General features: G+C 48.0%; 1 protein-coding gene across 2 annotated transcripts in view; it reads left to right on the top strand.

The window, feature by feature from the left end:
• Positions 1 to 27339, top strand: part of LOC119951968 (interleukin-13 receptor subunit alpha-1-like) — a 57772-nt gene that overhangs the window by 11874 nt on the left and 18559 nt on the right. For both annotated transcript variants that reach the window (XM_038775389.1, XM_038775390.1), the window contains 5 exons: positions 7391 to 7542; positions 10693 to 10840; positions 20067 to 20187; positions 20277 to 20464; positions 27103 to 27251. In XM_038775389.1, the coding sequence (XP_038631317.1) occupies positions 7391 to 7542; positions 10693 to 10840; positions 20067 to 20187; positions 20277 to 20464; positions 27103 to 27251 (758 nt within the window). The remainder of the gene's footprint in view (positions 1 to 7390; positions 7543 to 10692; positions 10841 to 20066; positions 20188 to 20276; positions 20465 to 27102; positions 27252 to 27339) is intronic.

Genomic DNA, 27339 nt, shown 5'->3' with positions numbered 1-27339 from the left:
ATTCAACATAATAAACAACAGTGGTGCCAATGGAAACTCCCGGCATTTACCAGTCAGACAGCATTGCTGGAACATCTACTGTTTGTGCCCACTCTCCCTGTGTCACCACATTTCCTTTAAATCTATGTTCTATTATCCCTGTTATAAGTCTCTTCCTTTATCGAATGCTTTGCGTTAGCTTCCTCAAAATCACAGCTACCCGTAGAAAACAAATTGCATTTTCTTGCATGACGTTTCTTCAAACAGTTATTCACAAACCATTTCCTTTTCAACACAGAGCATCACAAACCTTTCTACACTTATCTTAGATGCCTCTGATAGCCCCGGTTGTCTCTCCCATTCCTTTCACTACCCACTATAAACCTGCCTCCTTCATCTCTCGCCAAACTTAGCTGGACTATGGCCATCCTTTGCCGACTAACATGCCGACAGAAAGCCATTTTAATACCCTCTGTTTGTTTAGTTATTGTTTCTCTCACGCTTTCTCCCAGCTTTTGTAAGCTCCCTTTTGTGGTTTTCTAGTAATGTTTGCCCTTGTATTCATTTCATTGCCTACTCGCTGAACACAAGCTATTCCATGTATTAATTTCAATTGTATCCCCCAATTCAGATGTGCAAGCATACTTTCAACACCTTTTTTCCGAACTGTAACACATGAGATTTGTGATTATTTCTTCTGCTCTTTAAATAATAATAATAATCTTTATTATTGTCACAAGTAGGCTTACATTAACACTGCAATGAAGTTACTGTGAAAAGCCCCTAGTTGCCACAATCCGGCACCTGTTCGGGTTCACTGAGGGAGATTTCAGAATGTCCAGTTCACCTAACAGCACGTCTTTTGGGACTTGTGGGAGGAAACCGGAGCACCCGGAAGAAACCCACACAGACACAGGGAGAACGTGCAGACTCCGCGCAGTCCGTGGCCCAAGCCAGGAATCGAACCTGGCACTGTGAAGCAACAGTGCTAACCACTGTGCTACCATGCCCCAGTTCACATTGTTGCTCTCTGATTTCGATTGCTGCTGTTCTCTTCCAATTCATCCCTTTGCCTAACTAAAATTTGCTCTCTTTTTTTCAGCTGTATGCATTTGTTCCCATTTCTGATTTCCACCTATGGAATGAGATTGCTGGTATTCCTTTTGACTGTTCCTCTAATTCCGGTTGCTGACTTGCACAATTTAAAAAATAAAAAAAATTAGATTTGAATTTTTCCAAATAAGGGGCAATTTGGCATGGCCAAGCCACCTCTCCTGCACATCGTTTTTGGGTTGTGGGGGTGAGACCCACGTAGACACGGGGAGAATGTGCAAACTCCAAACAGATAGTGACCCGGTTCCGGTTATCGAACCCTGGTCCTCAGTGCCGTGAGGTAGCAGTGCTAACCACTCCGCAACGCTTCTGCCCCGACTCGTACAATTCCTGCCGCATCAAGCCATCTGTTTCTTCCTTTGCAATGGTAAGGGGAGGGGGGAGGGGGGGGGGGGGGGCAGGGGCAGGGGCAGGGGACAGCATATTGCCGGAAACCCTTACTTAGTGTCATCCCACACACATCATTTCACACTAACATTTGCTCTTCAATTAATACCCTGCATTCGCATTGTCACTGCCTCACGTTAACATCGCTTGCATGTCTGAACCCGTATAATGCTGAGCCTGTGAGAATTTGCTGTTTGGGGAGAGGTGAGCCGGCAATCATATGAGGTGGTTTTGAGCCTCAGACCGAAAGGAAGCAGCTGAGTTTTACCGGTGCCGAGAGCCAGGTTGCACCGTCCTATAGTGACCCCTATGAACAACACCTTATATAGATTGGAACAGTGTGCACCACACCCATTTTAACGTCGACGTTGCAATCAGGCAGACCACGCAAAAAAAAAAATGATATCTCCCATTGTTATATTAGAAGGCTTGAATTGTGCACCCAACCTGGGTGGGGTGCTCTTTCAGAGAGTCGGTGCTGACTCGATGGGCCAAATGGCCTCCTTCTGCTCAGTAGGTATTCTGTGATAACACCACATTTTCGAGGAACCAATGAATGATGTATGACAGTTACCCTGAACACATTGGAAAGAAAAAAAAAGCTTTTATTCACCATAATCTTCCGATATTTCAATTCAGAAGTACTTCATTGGCTGAAGAATTGCTTTCGGGATAGCCTGAGATCTTGAAAGAGGCTCTATAAATGCAAGAGCTTTCTTTTTTATTTATGGAATTTGGGTGTCACTGGCTGGGCTGGCATTTATTGCTCATTCCCGAGGGCATGAACATAGAACATACAGTGCAGAAGGAGGCCATTCGGCCCATCGAGTCTGCACCGACCCACTTAAGCCCTCACCCTATCCCTGTAACCCAATAACCCCTCCCTACCTTTTGGGCCACTAAGGGCAATTGATCATGGCCAATCCACCTAACCTGCACGTCATTGTACTGTGGGAGGAAACCGGAGCACCCAGAGGAAACCCAAGCAGCCACGGGGAAGATGTGCAGACTCCGCACAGACAGTAACCCAGTGGGGAATCGAACCTGGCGCTGTGAAGCCGCAGTGCTATCCACTTGTGTTACCGTGCTGCCCTTGGCAATTAAGAATCAACCACTTGATAATCTTTTTAAAAAAATAATAATCTTTTTATCGTCACAAGTAGGATAACATTAACACTGCAATGAAGTTACTGTGGAAACCCCCTAGTCGTCACATTCCGGCGCCTGTTTGGGTATACAGGGGGAGAATTCAGAATGTCCATTTCACCTAAGTGAACAACGTCTTTCAGGCCTTGTGGGAGGAAACTGGAGCAACTGGTGGAAACCCACGCAGACACAGGGCGAATGTGCAGACTCCGCACTGACAGTGACCCAAGCTGGGAATCGAACCCAGGACCCTGGCGCTGTTTACCGTTGCTCTGGGTCTGAAGGCACATTTAGGCCAGACTAGGTAAGGATGACAGGTTTCCTTCCCTAAAGGGCAGTAGTGAACCAAATGTTTTTTTTTAGGACAATCAACAATGGTTTCATGGTTATCATTAGACTTTTAAGATTCATGTTGAATTTGGTGGGATTTTAACCGGGGTCCCCAGAGAATTACCCTGGGTCTCTGGATTACTAGTCCTGCGACAATACCACCATGCCACTTCCTCTTCTCAATCTTCTTTTGAATACATAAAATAATTATAAATCTCCTGCTAATGCACAACTTAGACATAGACATAAAACATACAGTGCAGAAGGAGGCCATTCGGCCCATCGAGTCTGCACCGACCCACTTAAGCCCTCATTTCCACCCTATCCCCATAACCCAGTAACCCCCCTCGAACCTTTTTTTTTGGTCAATAAGGGCAATTTATCATGGCCAATCCACCTATCCCGCACATCTTTGGACTGTGGGAGGAAACCGGAGCACCTGGAGGAAACCCACGCAAACATGGGGAGAACCTGCAAGGCAAATCTAATGTTTCACAGAACTCGAAATCTTGACAGTAAAGGAAAAAATAAAAGATCTTTTCACTTACCAATCCATCTCCATCTTCTTCCCATCTCTACCTTCCTAATAAATATGACAAAAATCATGGGAGGTATACGAGTATGGGAAAAGTCTACATGGAAGGTTGGATTCTTCATTTGGATGTTCACTATTGTTTGGTTGGAAGTTAGCTTAGAAATCAAGCAGTTCTCTGGGTCACTGTCTGTGTGGAGTTTTCACATTCTCCCCGTGTTTGTGTGGGTTTCACGCCGACAACCCCAAGATGTGTAGGGTAGGTGGATTGGCCACGTTAAATTGCCCCTTAATTGGAAAAAATAAGTTGGGTACTCTAAATTTTCTTTTAATCAAGCAGTTGAATGTAGGGATTGATATTCAGTTTAAAATATCATTATCACGTGTTCCTATAAAGATCACATCATTCTTACTGTTCGACTATCCTTTTGGGCGGCATGGTAGCACAGTCATTACCACTGTTGCTTCACAGCACCAGGGACCCGGATTTGATTCCCAGCTTGGGTCACTGTCTTTGCGGAGTGCGCACTTTGTCCCCATGTTTGCGTGGGTTTCCTCCAGGTGCTCCTGTTTCCTCCCACAAGTCCCGAAAGACATGCTGTTAGGTGAATTTTACATTCTGAATTCTCCCTCTGTGAACCCGAGCAGGTACTGAAGTGTGGCGACTAGGGGATTTTCACAGTAACTTCATTCCAGTATTAATTTAAGCCGTCTTGTGACACTAATAAAGATTATTATTATTACTATACGATCTCTTGCTGAGTTGAGTACAAATTCCACTCTTTTTCTGCAACCTATAACACGTATTATCGAGAAAATTTGGCTCACTTCTCTGTTTAACATCTTGGGCGGAATTTTATGGCCATATTGAGGTGAGGGCTATAAATGCGGTGAGACGTACAAAGGTCCATTACTTTGACAGACAGGGGCGGTAACATTCTGCCCTCTGTCTTCTCGTGCTGTAACACTGCCTCACATCAATGCTGCTACCCTTCTGACCTTTTCTTCCTCCCCCTCCTCAACATTTTCCTACTATTCTTCAAATCGTTCTAACTCCTGTGTCATTTCCCTGTTTTTTTTCTTTATTCACATTCCATTTTGTGCGTTACTATTGAAATTGTTTCCACCATTTTCTTTACAGATCATAACGACTCACTGCATTATTAAAAAAAACTCTTCATCTACCCCTGCTGTTTTTGCCAACACTTTGCGTTTGTCTTCTCTGGTTATTGAACCTCCTGACAGCGGAAACAATTTCTGCTACATCAATTGCATCACTCTGAACAATTCTATTAAATCTCCGACGAGCCTTTTCTGCTCTCGGGTGAACAACTTCAGCTTCTCCACATGATTAAAGTTCTTCATCCCTGGCACAATTCAAGTGTTGTTGTTGTGTATCTACTGCTTTTTACACATGTTTTGAATAAAATACATTTTAAAAGAACAAAGCAATTCATATGGAGGCTCAGAAACCACATTACTGAAAGCACAAGATGCACATTGATCTGTGAACATTGTTGAGGAATTTAAATGTGTACAGGATAAATAATGATGTCATGCACATGGTGAAGAAGAAATTAAACTTATATAGCATCTGTCAAGGCATCAGACACCAATCCCCCTTCTCCCCCCCCCCCCTTTTCCCCCCAACCATATTGCGCATTCATTTCTAACGCAAGGAGCCACAGGAACCAATTTACACTCAGCAAAGCCCCAAAACAGCAAGTGACCATGACCAAATGGAATGATAGAATGGTCGCAATACTGGAGGAGGCCATTCAGTCCATCGAGTCCATATAGGTGTTCTGCAGTTCAGCTAGTCCCAGTCCCCGACCCTTTCCCTTTGGCCTTCAGCTGCTTATCCAACTCCACTTTGTAAGGCCCTATTCTATCACCCTTTAACACATCCTCAGCCAGTGTGATTCAAAACCCTGATCTCTTGCATAAAAAGGTTTATCCTCATGTCACCATTGGTTCTTTTGCCAATCACCTTACACTGTCGCCCTCTGGTTTTTGACATTTCCATTATTCACTGTCTACTCTGTTTCAATCCATCGTGACTTTGAACACTTCTGTCAAACCTCCTCTCGACCTTCATTTCTCTGAAGAGTATAACGCCACGTATCCAAGTGACTGCGAACCATTCCAGTGGATATTTTCCGCACCCTCTCCAAACCCTTCACATCCTACCTGAGTGTAAAGAATCTAAAGGGGGGTGGCAAGGTAGCACAGTGGTTAACACTGCTGCTTCACAGGTCCAGGTTTGCGGGTTCGATTCCCGGCTTGGGTCACTGCCTGTGCAGAGTCTGCACGTTCTCCCCGTGTCGCCGTGGGTTTCCTCCGGGTGCTCCGGTTTCCTCCTACAAGTCCCGACAGATGTGCTTGTTAGGTGAGTTGGACATTCTGAATTCTCCCTCCATGTACCTGAACAGAAGCCAGAGTGTGGCGACCAGGGGCTTTTCACAGGAACTTCATTGCAGTGTTAATGTAAGCCTGCTTGTGACAATAATAAAGGTTATTATTATTTGCGCCACCTTTCCAGCCATGCAGTCATTTTCTCCATCCTTTCAATTTTCTGCGCCCAATGGCAAGTGGCAACGGGTGTAATCCTCTTGCTCTTTACCTCCCCAAACTCTGCTGACAGGACCTCATCCCTCTTTCTACTGATGTAATTGGTACAGAGATGGACCTTGACCTTTGACCGCTCACTTTTTCCCCCCTCAGAGTGCTCATTAGGTGCTCAGTGACATCCTTGATCTCCAGCACCAGGGAGGCAACACAGCATCCTAGAATTACATATGAGGCTGCAGAAATGGCTGTCTCTTCCATTAGGGTGGAAGGTAGCACATCAGTTAGCAAGGTTGTTTCACAGCGCCAGGGACCCGCGTTTGATTCCCGGCTTGGGTCACTGTCTGTGCGAAGTCTGCATGTTCTCCCCGTGTCTGCCTGAGTTTCCTTTGGGCACTCCGGTTTCCTCATACAGGTCCCAAAATACATGATTGTTAGCTGAATTCTGAATTCTCCCTCTGGGTACCCGAACAGGCGGCATAGTGTGGCGATTAAGGGTCTTTCACAGTAACTTCATTGCTGTGTTGATGTAAGCTTACTTGCGACACTAATAAAGATTATTATTATTAAATATCGAGCCCACTATCATCATTGCTTTCCCAATTTTCCCGCTTTCCCCAGCTTTCTCAGGCTGTGGTACAGCCGGCTTTCCACTGGCTGCTCCCCTCAGATGCGCTGTAACTCTCACCTAAGCAAGGCGGAAGACTGGTTAGAGAGTGACATGCACTCAGGGGATTCCTGCGCTACCGGCCGGATCCTCCATGATGGGCTGTCACTTATCTCCTCTCTGCCTGCACACCCTCAGGCTGTAGGGTGACCCCACCGAGCAAGCTATCCACAGGGTTTCTCAGCTCTTGGATGCCCTGCTGTTATTCCATGTACAGCTCAAGCCCCGAGCCTCAGAGCCAGAGCTGCTCAAGCTATTGCTACTTCCTGCACGTGTGGTTTTCCAGGACTCGAGAATTCATAATCACTACTTTTTAACCACGATTCTGATTGAGGGATAAATATTGGTGAGGTCACCAGTCAGAATACCCCTACTATTCCTCAGACTAATGCAGATGGGGCAAATAATCAGTCACCTGACATGGCCTCTGGTTAATTACTGTTGTCTCTGGATGCATGTGTGTTGCCACTGAGCCAGCCTGGTATCTCTCAACCTGCCTCTCCCAATGTCTTAACTGGCCCAGAGCCGTGTCACTGTGGATACCACTCCCAAAGGAAGCTCATAGATCATTCAGCTCTGCTGCTGGCTGCGATCCTCTGATTGCTACTTCTGTGTCTGCTGCTGATTTAAAGGGGAAATACTCAGTGCTGATTGTGATTGCATTGCAGTGACTCTCCCGCCTCCGGTCAACTTGACTCTGAGGGAGATTGGTTTAACTTACTCCATCTGGGCCTGGGAAGCACCGAGTAATCTCAAAGATTTCACAAACGATTCCATCAAGTTTGAAAGCTCATTTAAGTACGATGGTGCTGTCTGGGAGGTAAGTTCAAATGTTCATTGCCCCTCTTTCCTGGTGTGTGGTGTGTAGTACCAACAGTGATCTATCTAAGGAGCGGTTCTCTCTTCCTTTCTCCTCTCAGACTTGCACCTTCCAATTCAGTTGCTGCTTGTCTACCATCATCTCAATGTCTCCCATTTTCGGTGGCAACTTGTCTACCATCGTCATTTTCTTTCCCTCACTTGGTGCACCTCTAATCTTCCTTCAGTCACCTCCTTCACCAAGTCCCTCGTGCATGAGGACATGGCCAGTCTATCCTTGTTGTCTTTGCTTGATGATATTGGCGAACAATCTTCCCTCTTCACTCTCCTCAGAACGTCTTCATCGCTCTGGCATTCTCTGTAACTGACCTATCATTCTGCAGAACCACTTTTGATGACTTTCTACACTGTGAATGTCTGTTTATTTGTTTCAAGGTGTACAGTGAATGTTATCTCAGTTGGGTATTCACATAGTGGATTTCGATGATGAAGCTCCCCATACCAATTAGATAACGTCCCACCAGAGAGTCTCGCAGCTGCTCCTGAAGGAACATGATGCCTCGCTCTCAACCTGGCATCCAAACCGCACTCCAAATAAAGAAATTCTTCTGTGATCAAAGCAAAATACTGCGAATGCTGGAGATCTGAAATAAAAACGGGAAATGCTGGAAAAACCCAGCAGGCCTGGCAGCATCTGTGTAGAAAGGAACAGAATTATCATTTCAGGTCCAGACTCTTCTTTGAAAATAAGTTCTTCTGATTGCCCTCTTTAACTTTCACAACCCTAGACCTGTACCCACTGGTGTTGCCAAATTGGAGTGCCACTGGATTCATTATCCAGGGACGCAGGGTAACGTTCTGGTGACCAGCGTTCAAATCCCACCATGACAGATGGTGAAATCTGAATTCAATAAAACAGAAAATCTGGAATTAAAAGTCAAATGATGGCCATGAAACCATTGTTGATTGCCGTCCAACCCATTTGGCTCACTCATGTCCTTTTAAGGGAAAGAAATCGGCCATCCTCACCTGATCTGGCCTACAAGTGACTCCAGACCTACAGCAAAGTGGCTGACCCATAAAAGCCCTCTGAAACAGCCCAGCAAACTCAGTTCAAGGGAAATTGGAGATGGGCAACAAATGCTGACCCAGCCAGTGATGCCCACATCCCATGAATGAATTTTTTAAAATACACAGATTTATTTGTTCATCAGTGAAATACAGATCTAACAGCCGAATCATAGATCATAGAATTTACAGTGCAGAAGGAGGCCATTTGGTCCATCGAGTCTGTACCGGTCCTTGGAAAGAGCACCCTACCCAAGCCCACACCTTCACCAACAGTAACCCTACCCAATAACCCCACCTAACCTTTTTTGGACACTAAGGGCAATTTAGCATGGTCAATCCACCTAACCTGCACATCTTTGGACTGTGGGAGGAAACCGGAGCACCCGGAGGAAACCCACGCAGACACGGGGAGTAAGTGCAAACTCCTCACAGACAGTGACCCAAGCCGGGAATCGAACCTGGAACCCTGGAGCTGTGGAGCAACTGTGCTAACCCCCAGGTGTGACTAAATCGTGCACGTTTCATCAGAGGGCACAAAAGTGGTTCAGTTCTGAGCTCGGCTCAATCGTCCAATCTTAAATCTCTGTCCCAACACACACCCCTTACCCAGATTTTGTACCCCTCCTATCCGCCAATCCATACATTTCCACATTAAATAATACATCTCCGTACAGGAAATGAGATGAGAAATTGCTGGAAATATTCAGCAGACCTGGCAGTTTCTGTGAAAAAGAGTTGAAGTTTCAGGTCTGTGACTATCCAGCGCCTCTATATATCATGAATTTGAGTGAGATTTGTACTTCATAATTTTTCTACAGACCAAAAAAAGTTCCCTACTTTGTTATTGATAGTTTCACAGTTGTTACTGTTCCACCAAATGAAACTCTTGATTACAAATCCGGGCCCTTCCTGAAAAATCGCCTGCTTCCTAAACAGAGTGATGCACTTGCAGGTTTATCCTGATTAATGAGGGTAATTGTCTAAACTGACCATCGCTTTAACAAGATGATTGTTACTGTTACTGTAGATGGAGTTATGGGACTCCGGACATAAGATGGGGGAGTGGGCTCTGTCAGAGGGTCGGTGCAGACTTGATGGGCCAAATGGCCTCTTTCTGCACTGTAGGAAGCTAGTACTTCAGGTGCGGTCGAGTCCGAACTGAACCCAGTATTCCAGGTGCTGTCTTACCAGCACTAGATCCAGTATTTTTAGTGCGGTCTGACCAGCAATAAACCCAATACACCTGGTGTAAATAGAACTTGACTCAGTTTATCCAAGTGTGCCCTCACCAGAAATTGATCCAGTACTCCAGGTGTATCCTGACTAAAACTAGATCCAGTATTCCAGGCGTGTCCTGACTAAAACTGGATCCAGTACTCCAGGCGTGTCCTGACTAAAGCTAGATCCAGTACTCCAGGTGTGTCCTGACTAAAACTAGATCCAGTACTCCAGGTGTGTCCTGACTAAAACTGGATCCAGTACTCCAGGCGTGTCCTGACTAAAGCTAGATCCAGTACTCCAGGTGTGTCCTGACTAAAACTAGATCCAGTACTCCAGGCGTGTCCTGACTAAAACTGGATCCAGTACTCCAGGTATGTCCTGACTAAAACTGGATCCAGTATTCCAGGTATGTCCTGACTAAAACTGGATCCAGTACTCCAGGTATGTCCTGACTAAAGCTAGATCCAGTACTCCAGGCGTGTCCTGACTAAAACTGGATCCAGTACTCCAGGTATGTCCTGACTAAAACTGGATCCAGTACTCCAGGTATGTCCTGACTAAAACTAGATCCAGTACTCCAGGCGTGTCCTGACTAAAACTAGATCCAGTACTCCAGGTATGTCCTGACTAAAACTGGATCCAGTACTCCAGGTATGTCCTGACTAAAACTGGATACAGTACTCCAGGTATGTCCTGACCAGAACTGGTTCCAGTACTCCAGGTGTGTCCATGACCAGAACTGGATACAGTACTCTAGATGTGATGTGAGCCGGTGTTTGTGCAGTTTCTGATTGTTATTGGAAGGTTTGAATTGACTTGGTCTGATGTTATAAAACCTGTTGATATGTTGTTTATTTAGCAAATAAAAATAAATCCGTATTTGACCCGTAAAGATGAGGTGTTTCTTCAGCGAGGCATCACTTTCAGAGTGAAGGCATTAACGAAGACTAAGAGCTGTGTCTGTCAACAAAGCAACTGGACTGAGTTATATATCCCTCCAGCAGAAGGTAAAGCAATATTTCATGTTCGGCACAACATTCAGCACAAAGTTGTAAAATTCATCTGCAAATAGTTAGCATCTCTGAGGCACATAAATTACACAAACCGGTTTCTAAAGTGGTCCGAGATGGACTTATATTAACATATCATTGGAATGAGGTTGCACAGTGGCACAGTGGTTAGCACTGCTGCCTCACAGCACCAGGGACCCGGGTTCGATTCCAGCCTCGGGTGACTGTCTATGTAGAGTTTGCACATTCTTCCCGTGTCTGTGTGGGTTTCCTTTGGGTGCTCCGGTTCTCTCCCACAGTCCAAAGATGTGCAGGTTAGGTGGATTGGCTAATGTAAATTGTCCCTTAGTGTTCAAAGATGTGCAGATAGGGTTATGGGATTACGGGCATAAAATGGGGGAGTGGGATCTGTCAGAGGGTCGGTGCAGACTTGGATTCTATTCTGTATTTCTCGTATGTTTCTTTATGTGTATCTATGTTTTTTATTGCTTCATGGGATCTGGGTCAGTGACAAGGCCAGAATTTGTTGTCCAACCCTAATTGCCCTTGAACTGAATGATTTCATAGAATCCTTAGAATCCCGAGAGTACATAAGGAGGCCGAGAGTGCATAAGGAGGCCATTTGGCCCATTGAGTCTGCACCGACCCTACCAAGTGCACCCTACCTAGGCCCATCCCCTGCCCTATCCCCATTACCCCACTTAACCTGCACATCTTTGGACTTGCTGGGCCATTTCAGAGGGCAGTTATAAGTCAACCACATTGTTATGGATCTGGAGTCACACATAGGCCAGGCCAGGTAATGATGGCAGATTTCCTTCCCTACAGGATATTAGTGAACCAGATAATTTGTTGCTGATGGTGGTTGTCAGGCTTACTATTACGGAGACTAATCATTTTCTTAAACTCCAGATCCGTTAATTTAATTTAAATTCCAACAGCTACTATGGCAGGATTTGAACATGTCTGCAGTACGCACTCTGGGACTCTGGATTACGAGCCCAGTGACATTAACCATTAGGCCACCACCTCCCCTTGCTACAGCCCTCATCTCTGCTCGCTTGAATCCATGGATTACAGACCTGAAAGGATAAGGATGAAAAGTGGTTTTGCTTTCTGTCCCCAGAACTGGCCAGAATAAATAAATCACTATCCGATCCTGCTCTCGTCTGCTAAAACTGCTCACTGCTCCAAGATTGTCCTTGAAAGACAATCCCAGCTGCAGAACCCTCACCTCCAGAAATAAATGTGAGGAGCTCATGGACTTCTTTCCTACAAAGATTGAGATCAGGCTACCTCTACTGTGTTCTCTCCTTCCCCTAGCTAATATGTCAAACTTACTCTAAATGTCCCTCCTGCCCTGATCGTCTACAGTGGAAAGGGACGATCGTCAGGTGTTTGAGCATTTATACCTCGTTAATAGAGGCGTGGTTAACTCAGCCTCTCGGCCAATCGGTCGAGAGGCACATGACCGACCAGGGCCAATGGTAAGCCGACATTCTGGCCCAATGGCAGACGAGTATGCAGATCATATCATCACACTGCCCTAGCCCTGAACTCACACATTTCTCTAGTTTCTCTCCTGTTTCCCTCATGCCCACTCCAAGCACTGCTTATACATGAGACCCACACCTTAATTCACCAATCCTATTCCCGCTAAACATCCCCTCCTGCTCTCCATGTTGACCAGTATTGTTAATGGCTCTCTCACTCGCTACAGGCCACTTTACAAAAAACAACAATTGTTCCCACTGCCCTTACAGTTACTGAACCATCTCCAACCTCCCTTTCCTCTCCAAAGTCTTTGGGCCTCCCAACTTCCCACCTATCTTTCCCAGAACTTCATGTTTGGGCCCCTCCAATCAGATCTGTGCCCCGTCACAGTGGTGAAAGGATTCTTGTGACATAGGTAAATTATCCCTCATCCAGCTCAACCGGTCTGCAGCCTTTAACATGGTTGTCGACATCATCCTCGCCCACTGTCATTCATCTGGGTGGAATTACTCTCAGCTGGTCCCATTCTTATCTAATTGTTCCCAGGGAATCACTGACAATGACTTCTCTTTTGCTCCCGCACCGTTACCATTCTATCATGCCTTGGTCTCCTGCCTCTACACCACAGCATTATCATACTAAAGCACATCCAACTCTACCTCACCATCACCTTTCTTCACTCCTGCACTGTTGCTAAATTATCAGACTTCTCATCGAACATCCAGTACTTAATGAGCAGAAATTATATGATTAAATTCTGTACCTTAGCCTCCTCCTTACTTCATCCATCTGCTTGGCAACAATCTGAGATTGAACCCATATTATCCACAATCTTTGGGGCCTCACGGTAGCATGGTGGTTAGCATCAATGCTTCACAGCTCCAGGGTCCCAGGTTCGATTCCCGGCTGGGTCACTGTCTGTGTGGAGTCTGCACGTCCTCCCCGTGTGTGCGTGGGTTTCCTCCGGGTGCTCCGGTTTCCTCCCACAGTCCAAAGATGCGCGGGTTAGGTGGATTGGCCATGCTAAATTGCCTGTAGTGTAAGGTTAATGGGGGGATTGTTGGGTTGCGGGTTACGTGGGTTTAAGTGGGGTGATCATGGCTCGGCACAACATTGAGGGCCGAAGGGCCTGTTCTGTGCTGTACTGTTCTATGAAATCTTGGTATCACGTTTGACCTCGAGGTGAGCTTCTGACCACATATTTGTGTCATCACTAGGTCACTTATTTACACCTGTGTAACATGGCCCACCTGCATCCCTGTTCTGGCTTATGTGCTGCTGAAACCCTCATTCCTTCCTTGGTTACTTCTGGGCCTGATTATTCAAACACACTCCTCACTGGTCTCCCACATTCTGCCCTCCTTAAACTTGAGGTCTTCCGAAACTCCACTGCCCGTGTCTTAACTCGCACCTAGTTCCTATCACCCACCCCTGCTCTTGTTCACCTAAACTGGCTCCATTTTAAGCAGGGTCTTGGTTTTGAAAGCATACCTGTTTTCAGATCCCTCTGTGGTCTCACCCCTCCCTCTCTCTGTGATCTCTCCCCCCGCCCCCAAACAAAATCCGATATATACACGCCACTCATTTAGGCTTCTGAGGATTTTCTGATTTTGATCACTCCCCCACTAGCCCTTGGCTGTCTTGACCCTAAGCTCTGGAATTCCCTCTCTAAAATTCCTACTCTTTCTCTACAATATTCTTTAAAACTTCTAACTCTGACTTCTGGTGCTTTTTAGTCATCTGTGCTCATACCTGATTTGTGTGATTCATTTGTCAAGTTTAGTCTGACTATGCTTCCGTGAAGTTTTTGAGGACAGTTTACTATATTCAGGGTGCTACATAAATTCAAGTTGTACTTAAATCCACCATGATAATGTAGATCAGAAGCATTAAAGCCACAGTTGTTGGGTCTTACTGAGGATACTCCTTACCCCAGCATTCTGACCGAGTACTTTTGGCTTCTCTCTTATCCACCTCTTATGTTATACTGTAGATACCCACTGCCTTAGATTGTGCAGCTGCTTCTCAAGTGAAACCTTGAAGGTTGTCTTGAACTCCAAGTTCACCATATTGTACAATGTAGCGTCAGCTGCGGGTCGGTGTGCAGCGTTCATGTCTCTGAATCAGGAGGTCTCGAGACTTAGATGCATCGTAATCCAGCCTGCCATTGCCAGTGGAGTACTGAGGGAATGCTACACCGTTGGGAATGCTGTCTTTTAGATGAGACGTTTAAACTGAGGCCTCTTTCATGGGATATGGGCACCACTGACAAGGTCAGCATTAGTTGCCCAACCCTAATGGTTCTTGAGCTGCGTGGTCTGTGAGGCCATTTCGGGTGGCAATTCAGGTTCAACCGCTTTGCTGTGGGTCTGAAGTTACATGGAGGCTGGGCCAGGTACTTCCATCCCTGAAAGGCAAATGCGAACCAGATGGGCTTTTACAACAAATCGATGATATTGCCAGTGGCTTGCTTCCAAACCAATGGGGCCTCCCCTGTCTTCGTTGACTTCCTCTTGATAACCATAAAAACTTCATGGGTTTTGTCCCTAGGCCATTTCTTACTGTGAGATTAGTCTGTTACAGCACTGATACAATGCTGGAATTCGCCCAAACCCCATGAACGGGTGCCAAAGAGGCAGTTTGCAGAAGCACCTTGAGTCTACTGGTAACTGAAAGTTGAGTTCCTTGTTATCTTACAGCACAGAAGGAGACCATTTGGGCCATTACACTGGCTGTTTAAAAGACATAGAACATAGAAAAATACAGCACAGAACAGGCCCTTCGGCCCACGATGTTGTGCCGAATTTTTGTCCTAGATTAAGAACAAATTAATCTACACACCATCATTCTACCGTAATCCATGTACCTATCCAATAGCTGCTTGAAGGTCCCTAATGTTTCCGACTCAACTACTTCCACAGGCAGTGCATTCCATGCCCCCACTACTCTCTGGGTAAAGAACCTACCTCTGACATCCCCCCTATATCTTCCACCATTCAACTTAAATTTATGTCCCCTTGTAATGGGTTTGTTCCACCCGGGGAAAAAGTATCTGACTGTCTACTCTACCTATTCCCCTGATCATCTTATAAACCTCTATCAAGTCGCCCCTCATCCTTCTCCGTTCTAATGGGAAAAGGCCGAGCCCCCTCAACCTTTCCTCATAAGACCTACTCTCCATTCCAGGCAACATCCTGGTAAATCTCCTTTGCACCTTTTCCAAAGCTTCCACATCCTTCCTAAAATGAGGCGACCAGAACTGTACACAGTACTCCAAATGTGGCCTTACTAAGGCCTCACGGCTCTTAAATTCAATCCCTCTCCTCATGAACGCTAGCACACCATAGGCCTTCTTCACAGCTCTATCCACTTGAGTGGCAACTTTCAAAGATCTATGAACATAGACCCCAAGATCTCTCTGCTCCTCCACATTGCCAAAACCCTTTAACCGTTAACCCTGTATTCCGCATTCATATTTGTCCTTCAAAAACGGACAACCTCGCACTTTTCAGGGTTAAACTCCATCTGCCACTTCTCAGCCCAGCTCTGCATCCTATCTATGTCTCTTTGTATCCGACAACACCCTCCTCACTATCCACAACTCCACCAATCTTCGTATCGTCTGCAGATTTACCCTTCAACTCCCTCATCCAAGTCATTAATGAAAATCACAAACAGCAGAGGACCCAGAACTGATCCCTGCGGTACACCACTGGTAACTAGGCTCCAGGCTGAATATTTGCCATCCACCACCACTCTCTGACTTATTTCATAGAATTTACAGTGCCATTCGGAGGCCATTCGGCCCATCGAGTCTGCACCGGCTCTTGGATAGAGCACACTACCTCCACCCTATTCCCATAACCCAGTAACCCCACCGAACATTAAGGGCAATTTGGACACTAAGGGAAATTTAGCATGGCCAATCCACCTAACCTGCACATCTTTGGATTGTGGGAGGAAACCGGAGCACCCGGAGGAAACCCACGCACACACGGGGAGAACGTGCAGACTCCACACAGACAGTGACCCAAGCCGGGAATCGAACCTGGGACCCTGGAGCTGTGAAGCATTTGTGCTAACAGCTATGCTACCGTGCTGCCCAATCGGTTAGCCAGTTTGTTATCCAACTGGCCAAATTTCCCACTATCCCATGCCTCCTTACTTTCTGCATAAGCCGACCATGGCTTACTAAAATCCATGGACACCACATCCACTGCTTTACCTTCAGTCACGTGCTTGGTCACCTCCTCAAAGAATTCAATAAGACTTGTGAGGCCTGCCCATTATGTCCCACTCGCTTACCGTTTCCACATACTCTTCTTTTTTCCCTTTTCAATTATTTATCCAATTTCCTCTTGATAAGATGAATCTATTTTGACCAACCTTTCAGGCAGTGGTTTCAAGATCAGAACAATGTACGGCTTAAAAGTTTTATACTTATCCCCCCCCCCCCCTCCCCCCCCCCCCCCCCCCCCCCCCCCCCCCTTTCATTTTATTTAACCAATACCCTTCAGTGGAATTAACCGGTCCGCCAGCGCGTTTTTGTGCGCGGCATGCCCTCGCAGACAGTGGAATCCTCCGTTCCAGCAACCGGCCAATGGAATTTCCCATTGTGGCCACCCCACACCATTGGGAACCCCGCCGCGTGAGTACAGAGGATCCCGCCGACGGAGAATTCCGCTGCTTATGTTTGTGTACTGCTGCCAGTCCTCCTTGATTTCTCCTTAATTACTCTCTCAAAGACGTTTGTCATCTTAAATATCTCGACCCAATATACCCAAGACCGCACCACCCCCACCCCCCCGTTCTAAGGAAAGCAATATAAACTTCTCTAACCTTTCCACATAGTGTTAATATTCCTCTTAATATTCCCTGCTGGTAAATCACCTCTGCTCCAGGCCTTGAGATTCTTTCTAAAGTGCGGTGCCAAAATTGAACACGATACTCCAGTTGAGGCATAACTAGTGAGTTATGAAGATTTAGCATAACTTAGTTACTTTTGTTCTCTGGGCCTCTATGTATTACGGTCCGGACCTTGCATGTTTTTTAAGCAGGCATCTCAGCTCATCCTGAAACTTCTTAAGTTTTGTGTATCTAAACCCACATCTGTTCCTACAGGCCCATTGATGTTGTAGCATTCAATTTACATTGCCCTCTCCTCGGTATTTCCTTAAATCTGTAATGCGACAGTGTTCCACAATAGTGGTTATTCTACACCGGAGGTTTGTAATCTACCCACAATCTTCTCCCGTCCATTCCAAAAAGCGATGAATGCCACACTTCCAGACGATGGAATTATTTACATTTAAAATGTATGCAAACACCCAAGGCATAACAGTGGCTAGCCACGCAATACTTGACTTAATTCATAAAGGCTCAGTGCTTCCGTGGGAGCTCTCAATTAACCGCCATATCTTTGAGGAAGTTCGACAGAATCTCCAGACACAATTTTCCGCTGAAGTATCAGTGGCTGTTTGCAAGAACCCAAAGGGAAATTCCAAGTGAAATTGTTCAGAAACCATAAGACATCTGAGATTCTGTTGGTTACATAAGCTCCTGACCAGGTCCCTGATGAAACATAACATGGCACACTTGGCTACCTCAAAATGGAATGATCCATGATGGATAAGTATATGGATGATAATGGAATAGTGTAGATGGGCTTTAGATTGGTTTCACAGGTCGGCGCAACATCGAGGGCCGAAGGACCTGTTCTGCGCTGTAATGTTCTAAATTCTAAACAGAGTCTTTAGAATTGTGGCCCCATTAAATAGTTGGTTTCTCTTTGAAGCACAACCAGGCACGTTTGAAGATCAAATGAATTCTTCTCGACAATTAAGATATTAACCACTTTTAACACTCAGAGAATTGCACAGTAATGCCTTTTCTCTCTGGTGCTTTGTTTGTTAATGCTACCGGATCACCTCTTGCTTTTTGTTTGGGGCAATCTTTTAAATATCAAGGCAACTTCGGAGTAGATTAATCTCTAAATTTTTGTACGTTCATTTTTGAACATCTCGTACATTGAACACGCTGATACGATGATGCCATCACCAAAGTCAATGTCTAAAGATAGGGTGTAGGGGCAGCACAGTGGCCTAGTGGTTAGCACAGCTGCCTCACGGCGCTGAGGTCCCAGGTTCGATCCCGGCTCTGGGTCACTGCCCGTGTGGAGTTTGCACATTCTCCCCGTGTCTGCGTGGGTTTCGCCCCCACAACCCAAAAATGTGCAGAGTAGGTGGATTGGCCACACTAAATTGCCCCTTAATTGGAAAAATAATTGGGTAATCTAAAGATAGGGTGGATCAGAAATCTTAAATTCACATCGCTCTGGTATCTAAAGTAAAAAGAAATATTGTACAGCCTAATTCCAATAATTCAGTCATATTTTGCATAATAAATCATTCGCAATCAGCAGCTAAAATCAAACAGTAGAGGGGGAATTTAGTGGCAGATTAGGTGAATTAAGTAACTTTGAATGAGGATTAGCTCATCCTCCGTCACAACAATTTTAAGTCAAATGGCGTGTGTATCCAAGTTTGAAAGAGGATCCCCAAGGGGAAGTGAAGCTGAAGAACATCACCAGAATAAGAACTAAATCGAGAATCGCAGCAGCGGTTTCACATTTCTCCCTTTCAAGAGCCCTGTTGATCGCTCTTGGATCAATGAACACTAACTGTTAGGCTCTCAACCAAATCTGGTCCATTACTCATTAGATTTAGTAACGTGGCATGCCCCTTGTTCCGATTTCAATTCAGCAAAATAGCCCCCTACATTGGAATGAAGATCTTTGCCTTCCCCAGCCTCCTGCTCATGATGAGCCTGGGGGTTTGGTTTTAACTAATAATCTGGACCCTGTGAGAGAACAAATAATTTTAGCTGCTTGCAAATTTCTGAGGCCAATTAGAAATTTGTGAATTACTTGCAGATTTCAGGCTGCAGGTTGGAAAAGACCCAGAGTGACACAACTAACATTGTTTTTTTCTAAGCTCATTTTGCGCTTGTAGCATGGTTCGCTACTGTTTAATAATAGCCTTTATTAGTGTTATAAGTAAGGGCAGCACGGCAGCATTGGGGATAGCACAATCGCTTCACAGCTCCAGGGTCCAAGGTTCGATTCCGGCTTGGGTCACTGTCTGTGCGGAGTCTGCACGTTCTCCCCGTGTGTGCGTGGGTTTCCTCCGGGTGCTCCGGTTTCCTCCCACAGTCCAAAGATGTGCAGGTTAGGTGGATTGGCCGTGCTAAATTTCCCTTAGTGTCCAAATTGCCCTTAGTGATGGGTGGGGTTACTGGGTTATGGGGTTAGGGTGGAGGTGTTAACCTTGGGTAGGGTGCTCTTTCTAGGAGCCGTTGCTGACTCGATGGGCCGAATGGCCTCCTTCTGCCCTGTAAATTCTATGATTCTATGAAGTAAGCTTACATTAACACTGCAATTAAGTTAACTGTGAAAACCCCCTAGTCGCCACACGACTGGCGCTGTGAAGCAACTGGTGTTGTGAAGCAACAGTGCAAACCACTGTGCTGTCGTGTCACCCAAGATGTTTACAAGATGCATGAGTTAGATGATGTTTGTCTATGTACATTTGATATGTACCTTGCAAAGAAAGCATGAGAAAGAGAGAGTCTTGGGGTGGCCTGTAATTTTGTTCTAATTCCCTATTATGTTATATTTCTTCTCTGTGATGTTCGTCTCCTTGACGTACTTTCTGTTTCTTCCCTTTCGTAGGTGATGCAGGTACTGCTGTCAGAAACTTTGAATGTATTCACTACAACTTTGAATACATAAACTGCACTTGGGACAAGGGAAGTGAAATACCATCTGACACAGTCTACAAGTTCAGCTACTGGTAACGTAGTATTGAGTCTTTAAACGGTGAGGATAAATTCACTTGGTTTATCTATAAACGCAGACTAAATATGCTTTATGATCACATAGGCAAGGCGAAATAGAGTTCATTCAGAACTGTACCAGTTACATATCAAAAGATGGCAGGTTGGATGCTGGCTGCCGCCTTCAACATGATCAGTTCGATGATCAAATGGACTTGAACATTTGTGTCTCGGGAATAAGTGCTCTTGCAAAGATAAAGCCATTCTTTTACAAGCTGGAAATAGCAAGTTTCGGTAAGTTACACATGTTGTATTATCAAATTCAACTAAACAGAATGTGATCAATTTCCTCAGTCACTGTCATTCGCATCAGCAAGGTTATAACTGAGGAATCTGGGAAGCAATTTTTAACCGTAGCTCAAATAACGATAGGATCTCTGACAGTGCAGTACTCTCTAACAGTGCAGCAGTCCCTCAATACTGTCCCTCTAACAATGCAGCAGTCCCTCAGTACTGTCCCTCTAACAGTGCAGCACTCCATCAATACTGTCCCTCTAACAGTGCAGCACTCCCTCAGTACTGTCCCTCTAACAGTACAGCACTGTTAATACTGCCCATGTAACAGTGGACCACCAAGCAAAAATTACCATGAACTTGTCAGATTGTCAATGCAATTTATTCTCCCCGTGTCTGCGAGGGTCTCACCCCCATAACCCAAAAAGGTGTGCAGGGTAGGTGATTTGGCCATGCTAAATTGCCCTTTAATTGGGGTGAAAAAATTTAATTGGGCATTTAAAATTTTTTAAGGAGAAAAAGAAACTCAGTTATATCAAACTGCTACAAAGAAGGTTCACCACCACCTTCTAAGGGCAATCAGGGATGGGCAATGGAAGTGCCAGCCTCGCTAGTGACACTGACATCCTGAACATCAATAACAAATCAAACGCGGAAGATGGGGGCGAAGCCAATGAGTTGGGGTGTTTCCAGTCAGTCAGTGGGATGCTGCAAGCAGTGCACAGTTAGCAGGCACAAATGCAGTGGCATGATTTGGTGACAGCTAGTGGCATTATCTGTGCTGTGTATTACACCCTGACCATAGAACCCAGTTCAAGCTGGCCTGTTGGTGTGAATTTTTTTTATAAAATAATTTTTATTGAGATTTTCAAAAAATATCAAAAACAGAAAATAACAACAAGAAAACAGTATTAACAACAACAAAAAGAAAAACACAATAACCCCCAAAACCACCCCCCCCCCCCCCCCAGTAACTACAAAAAGAAGAAATAGATAAGCACCCGGCATATTCAATAAACACATATACACATTTCTCCCCTCCCCCGAAACAATCCCCCTCCCCCCTCTCTCCTCCCGGCCTGTTTTCCTACCGTTCTGCCAGGAAGTCAAGGAAAGGCTGCAACCGCCTAAAGAACCCCTGTACTGATCCCCTCAGGGCAAATTTCACCCTCTCCAATTTGATGAACCCCGCCATATCATTGATCCAGGCCTCCACGCTTGGGGGCCTCGCATGCTTCCATTGAAGCAAAATCCTCCGCCGGGCTACTAGCAACGCAAAAGCCAGAACCCTGGCCTCTTTCGCCTCCTGCACTCCCGGCTCCACTGCAACCCCAAAAATTGGGAGTCCCCAGCCTGGCTTGACCCTGGATCCTACCACCATCGACATCATTCTTGCTACCCCCTTCCAAAATTCCTCCAGCGCTGAGCATGCCCACAACATATGGGCATGGTTCGCTAGGCTCCCCGAGCACCTAGCACACCTCTCTTCGCCCCCGAAAAACCTACTCATCCTCGTCCCGGTCATGTGGGCCCCATGTAGCACCTTGAACTGTATAAGGCTAAGCCTCGCACAGGAAGAGGAGGAATTCACTCTTTCCAGGGCATCCGCCCCCGTCCCCTCCTCAATCTCCTCGCCCAGCTCCTCTTCCCATTTATCCTTCAGCTCCGCCACCGAGGCCTCATCCACCTCCTGCATGACATGGGTACATGTCCGAAATCCTCCCCCCTCAAACCCACACCCCCGAGAGCACCCTGTCCTGTACCCCACCTGGGGGCAGCAGAGGGAACCCCTCCACCTGCCGCCTGGCAAACGCCCTAACCTGCATGTACCGAAACATGTTCCCCGGGGGGAGCCCAAACTTCCCCTCTAACTCACCCAGGCTCGCAAACCTCCCATCCACAAACAGGTCCCTCAACCTCCTAATATCTACCCTGTGCCAGCCAAGAAACCTGCCATCGATGCTCCCTGGTACAAACCGGTGGTTCCCCCGTATCGGGGACTCCATCGAGCCCCCCACCTCCCCCCTATGCCGTCTCCATTGCCCCCAAATTTTGAGGGTAGCCGCCACCATCGGGCTCGTGGTATACCTCGTTGGAGGGAGCGGCAACGGCGCCGTTACCAGCGCCTCCAGGCTCGTGTCCACGTAGGATGCCATCTCCATCCTCTTCCATGCTGCCCCTGCCCCGACCATTACCCACTAACGCACCATCGCTGCGTTGGCAGCCCAATAGTACCCACAGAGGTTGGGCAACGCCAGCCCCCCCCCCATCCCTGCCCCGCTGCAAAAACACCCTTCTCACCCTCGGAGTCCCATGCGCCCATACAAATCCCGTAATACTCCTATTGACCCTCCTAAAAAAGGCCTTCGGGATAAGGATGGGGAGGCACTGGAACAGTAACAAAAACCTCGGGAGCACCGTCATCTTGACGGACTGCACCCTGCCCGCCAGCGACAGCGGCAACATGTCCCATCTTTTAAACTCCTCCATTTGCTCCACCAGCCTAGCGAGCTTAAGTTTGTGAAGGGCCCCCCAGCTCCTAGCCACCTGGACTCCCAGGTACCGAAAGCTCCTCCCTGCCCTTTTCAGTGGGAGCCTACCAATCCCCTCCTCTTGATTTCCCGGGTGCACGACGAACAGTTCACTCTTACCCAGGTTGAGCTTGTACCCAGAAAAGCCCCCAAATTCCCTAAGAATCTTCATCACCTCCGGCATTCCCCCCATTGGGTCCGCCACATATAGCAACAAGTCATCTGTGTATAATAACACTCGGTGCTCCTCCCCACCCCGCACCAGACCCCTCCAATTCCTTGACTCCCTCAACGCCATGGCCAGGGGCTCAATTGCCAACGCAAAGAGCAAGGGGAACAGGGGACACTCCTGTCTCGTCCCCCGGTACAACCGAAAGTACTCCAATCTCCTATTCGTGGCTACGCTCGCCATCGGGGCCTCATATAACAGCCTCACCCAACTGACAAACCCCTCCCCGAACCCAAACCTTTCCAGCACCTCCCACAGGTACCCCAACTCAACCCTATCAAAGGCCTTCTCCGCGTCTAATGCTACCACTATCTCCGCCTCCCCTTCTACCGCCGGCATCATTATAACATTCAGAAGCCTACGTATATTGGTGTTCAGCTGCCTTCCCTTCACAAACCCCGTCTGGTCCTCATGAATGACCCCCGGCACACAGTCCTCTATCCTTGTGGCCAAGATCTTCGCCAACAGCTTGGCATCTACATTTAACAACGAGATCGGCCTATATGAGCCACACTGCAGGGAGTCCTTGTCCCGTTTACAGATCAAGGAAATCAGCGCCCGTGACATAGTCGGGGGCAAAGCCCCCCCCTCCCTTACCTCGTTAAAGGTCCTAACCAACAGGGGGCCCAGCAGGTCTGCGTACATTTTGTAAAATTCGACCGGGAGCCCATCCGGCCCCAGTGCCTTCCCCGACTGCCTGCTGCCTATCCCTTTGACCAGCTCTTCCAGCTCAATCGGCGCCCCCAGCCCCTCTACCTGTCCCTCCTCCACCTTCGGAAATCTCAGCCTGTCCATAAAGCCCCCCCTCCCCCCCCCCCCCCCCCCCCCCACCGGGGGCTCGGACCGGTACAATTCCCCATAAAAGACCCCGAAGACCCCATTAATGTCCACCCCCCTTTGCACCACATTGCCTCCCCTATTCATCACTCCACCAATCTCCCTAGCCGCGTCTCGCTTACGGAGCTGATGCGCCAGCATCCTACTCGCCTTCTCCCCATAATCATACACCGTTCCCTATGCCTTCCTCCACTGAGCTTCCGCCTTTCTGGTGGTCAGTAAGTCGAACTTGGCCTGAAGGTTACGTTGCTCCCTCAGCAGTCCCTCCTCCGTAGCCTCCGCGTATCTCCTGTCTACTCTCACCATCTCCCCACCAACCTCTCCCTCTCTCTTTGCTCTCCCCTCTCCCTATGGGCTCGGATGGAAATCAACTCCCCTCTAATCACCGCCTTCAATGCCTCCCAAACCACCCCCACCCATACCTCCCCATTATCATTGGCCTCTAAGTACGTCTTGATACACCCCCAAACCCGCCCGCCCACCTTCTCATCCACCAGCAGTCACACCTCCAGGCGCCAGAGCGGGTACTGGTCCCTCTCCTCCCCAGCTCAAGGTCTACCCAGTGCGGGGCATGGTCCGAAATGATTATGGCCGAATACTCAGCAACCTCCACCCTCGGAATCAGCCCCCTGCTCAGAACAAAAAAATCGATCCGGGAATAGGCTTTATGCATGTGGGAGAAAAATGAATACTCCCTGGCACTCGGCCTCGCAAACCTCCAAGGATCCACCCCTCCCATCTGATCCATAAACCCCCTCAACACCTTAGCCGCCGCGGGTCTCCTGCCCATCCTGGACATGGATCGATCCAATGGGGGATCCAGCACTGTGTTAAAGTCCCCCCCCCCCAGTATCAGGCCCCCCGTCTCTAGATCCGGAATGCGGCCGAACATGCGCCGCATAAAACCCGCATCGTCCCAGTTTGGGGCATAGACATTCACCAGCACCACCTGCTCCCCTTGCAACTTGCCGCTCACCATCACATACCTCCCTCCACTGTCAGCCACCACTTTGACGCCTCAAACGACACCCTTTTTCCCACCAGAATCGCCACACCCCCGCTTTTTTTGCATCCTGCCCCGAATGAAACACCTGGCCTACCCTGCCCTTCCTCAGTATAACCTGGTCCGCCACCTTCAGGTGCGTCTCCTGGAGCATAGCCACGTCCGCCTTCAGCCCCTTCAGGTGTGTAAACACCCGGGCCCGTTTGACCGGCCCATTCAGCCCCCTCACATTCCACGTTATCAGCCGGATCAGAGGGCTCCCTGCCCCCCTCCCCTGTCAACTAGCCATAACCCATCCCCTGCCCGCCCCAGGCCAGCGCCCCCCGCTCAGCATGTTCCTCACGGCGGCAAACCCCGGCCCCCCCTTCATACTCCAGTTCCTTCCTGGCCATTTCAGCAGCAACCCTGTACCCCCTCGATCCTCCCCCCCACCCTCCCCAGGCTAGGACCCCTCCCAGCCGTGTTACTCCCTCCGTAGCACTCCCATGAGCCAGCTAACTTCTGCTGACCCCGGCAGCTCCCGCCACACCTCCGACCCCTCCCAACGTGGGGCTACTTCTCCTCCCCCAGACCCATCGGCAGACCCTCCTCCTCCCCCTCCCGCTCTCGCGTGGGAGAAAAGCCCGCACTTCTCAGCTCCGACCCCACCCCCATCCACCTTCAGCACGGGAAACAGAAGAAAAGCCCGCGCTTTCCCCCTGCCCGACCCCGCCCAAGCAAAAAAGTCAGCACCCCACCTGCCCTAGAAACAACACACAACCAGCTTCACACAGCATGAAACAGCATAAAACAGAGACCCTTCCCACCAAAAGTTAACACAGTTATTTACAAACCTCCGACCCTCAGTCAGAGTCTAACTACTCAGCCTGCACAAAGGCCCACGCCTCCTCCGGGGACTCAAAATAAAAGTGCCGGTCCTTGTAAGTGACCCACAGACTGTAACATGCCAAACTTCACACTCTTTCTGTGGAGCACCGCCTTCGTCCGGTTATACCCGGCCCTCCGCTTAGCCAGCTCCGCACTCCAGTCCTGGTAGATCCGGACTACCGTGTTCTCCCACTTGCTGCTCCACTCCTTCTTGGCCCACCTAAGCACGCACTCTCGCTCAACAAACCGGTGGAACCGCACCAGCACCGCCGTGGCGGCTCATTCGGTTTGGGCCTCCTGGCCAGTATTCTGTAGGCCCCCTCCAGCTCCAGGGGCCCCTGGAAGGACCCAGCTCCCATCAACGAGTTCAGCAAAACGACCACATAGGTCTGACCCCTCCAGCCCCTCCGTGAGGCCCAGGATCCGCAAATCTTTCCGCCTCGACCGGTTCTCCATCTCCTCGAACCGCTCCTGCCACTTCTTATGGAGCGTCTCATGCATCTCCACCTTTACCGCGAGGGCCGCGGCCTCATTCTCTCTTTCGGAGGCTTGTTGTCGGAAGCTCCCGGATTCCCCCCCCCCCCCCCCGGGCTGTCTGCGTCGCCAGCAGCTTGTCCGTATTCGCCTTCAGCGAGTCTAGCAGCTCCATTTTTAGTTCCCGAAAACAGCGCTGGAGAGTCTCCTGCTGCACCTGGGCCCATTGCCTCCATTCCTCGAGGCCTCCGCCGGCCGCTATCTTGATTCTCTTCCCCCGCTTTTTGTTAGGCACTGCCACCGCTATTCTGCTGGCCCCACTCCTGGTCAAGACCATAGACCACTGGGGATCCGCGCCAGACACCTTCCCACATTGGGAACCGTCGAGCAAGTACCGCTGGGGGCCCTTAAAAGAGCCCAAAAGTCCGTTCCTGGCGGGAGCTGCCGAACATGGGGCTTAGCTCCGCATAGCCGCAACCGGAAGTCAGTCCTGTTGGCGTGAATTTAAGGGTGAAACTGAGCAATGCCACCAGCAAATATCCAATGGAATAAAATGCAACATTTGACCTTCCGTAAAACAGTGTTCCAATAATTGGAGCCTTGGGTTTCTGCAGCATCATGAAATTCTGGTTATATTTGTCTTCGGTCGGCAACATTGGACCTCATAATATCTGTTGATATGTTTCACTTTTTGCAGTAAAACTGTCTCCACCATGGGGTATAAACATTTCAAAGACTGGAAATATATTATGCATAAAATGGTTCCCAGCCCATTGGAACAAGCATTGTATTATGTATGAGTTACGAAGAAGAAGCAGCATAAGCAGTAACTGGTTAAAGTACGAGGTAAGGGTCTCTCCAATAGATTTGTGACTGGTTATTTTTAGAACATAGAACATAGAACAGTACAGCACAGAACAGGCCCTTCGGCCCT

Source organism: Scyliorhinus canicula, chromosome 17 (assembly GCF_902713615.1).
Source record: "Scyliorhinus canicula chromosome 17, sScyCan1.1, whole genome shotgun sequence".
In the NCBI taxonomy this organism is placed as follows: domain Eukaryota; kingdom Metazoa; phylum Chordata; class Chondrichthyes; order Carcharhiniformes; family Scyliorhinidae; genus Scyliorhinus; species Scyliorhinus canicula.
This window is presented reverse-complemented; position numbering and strand designations above follow the sequence as displayed.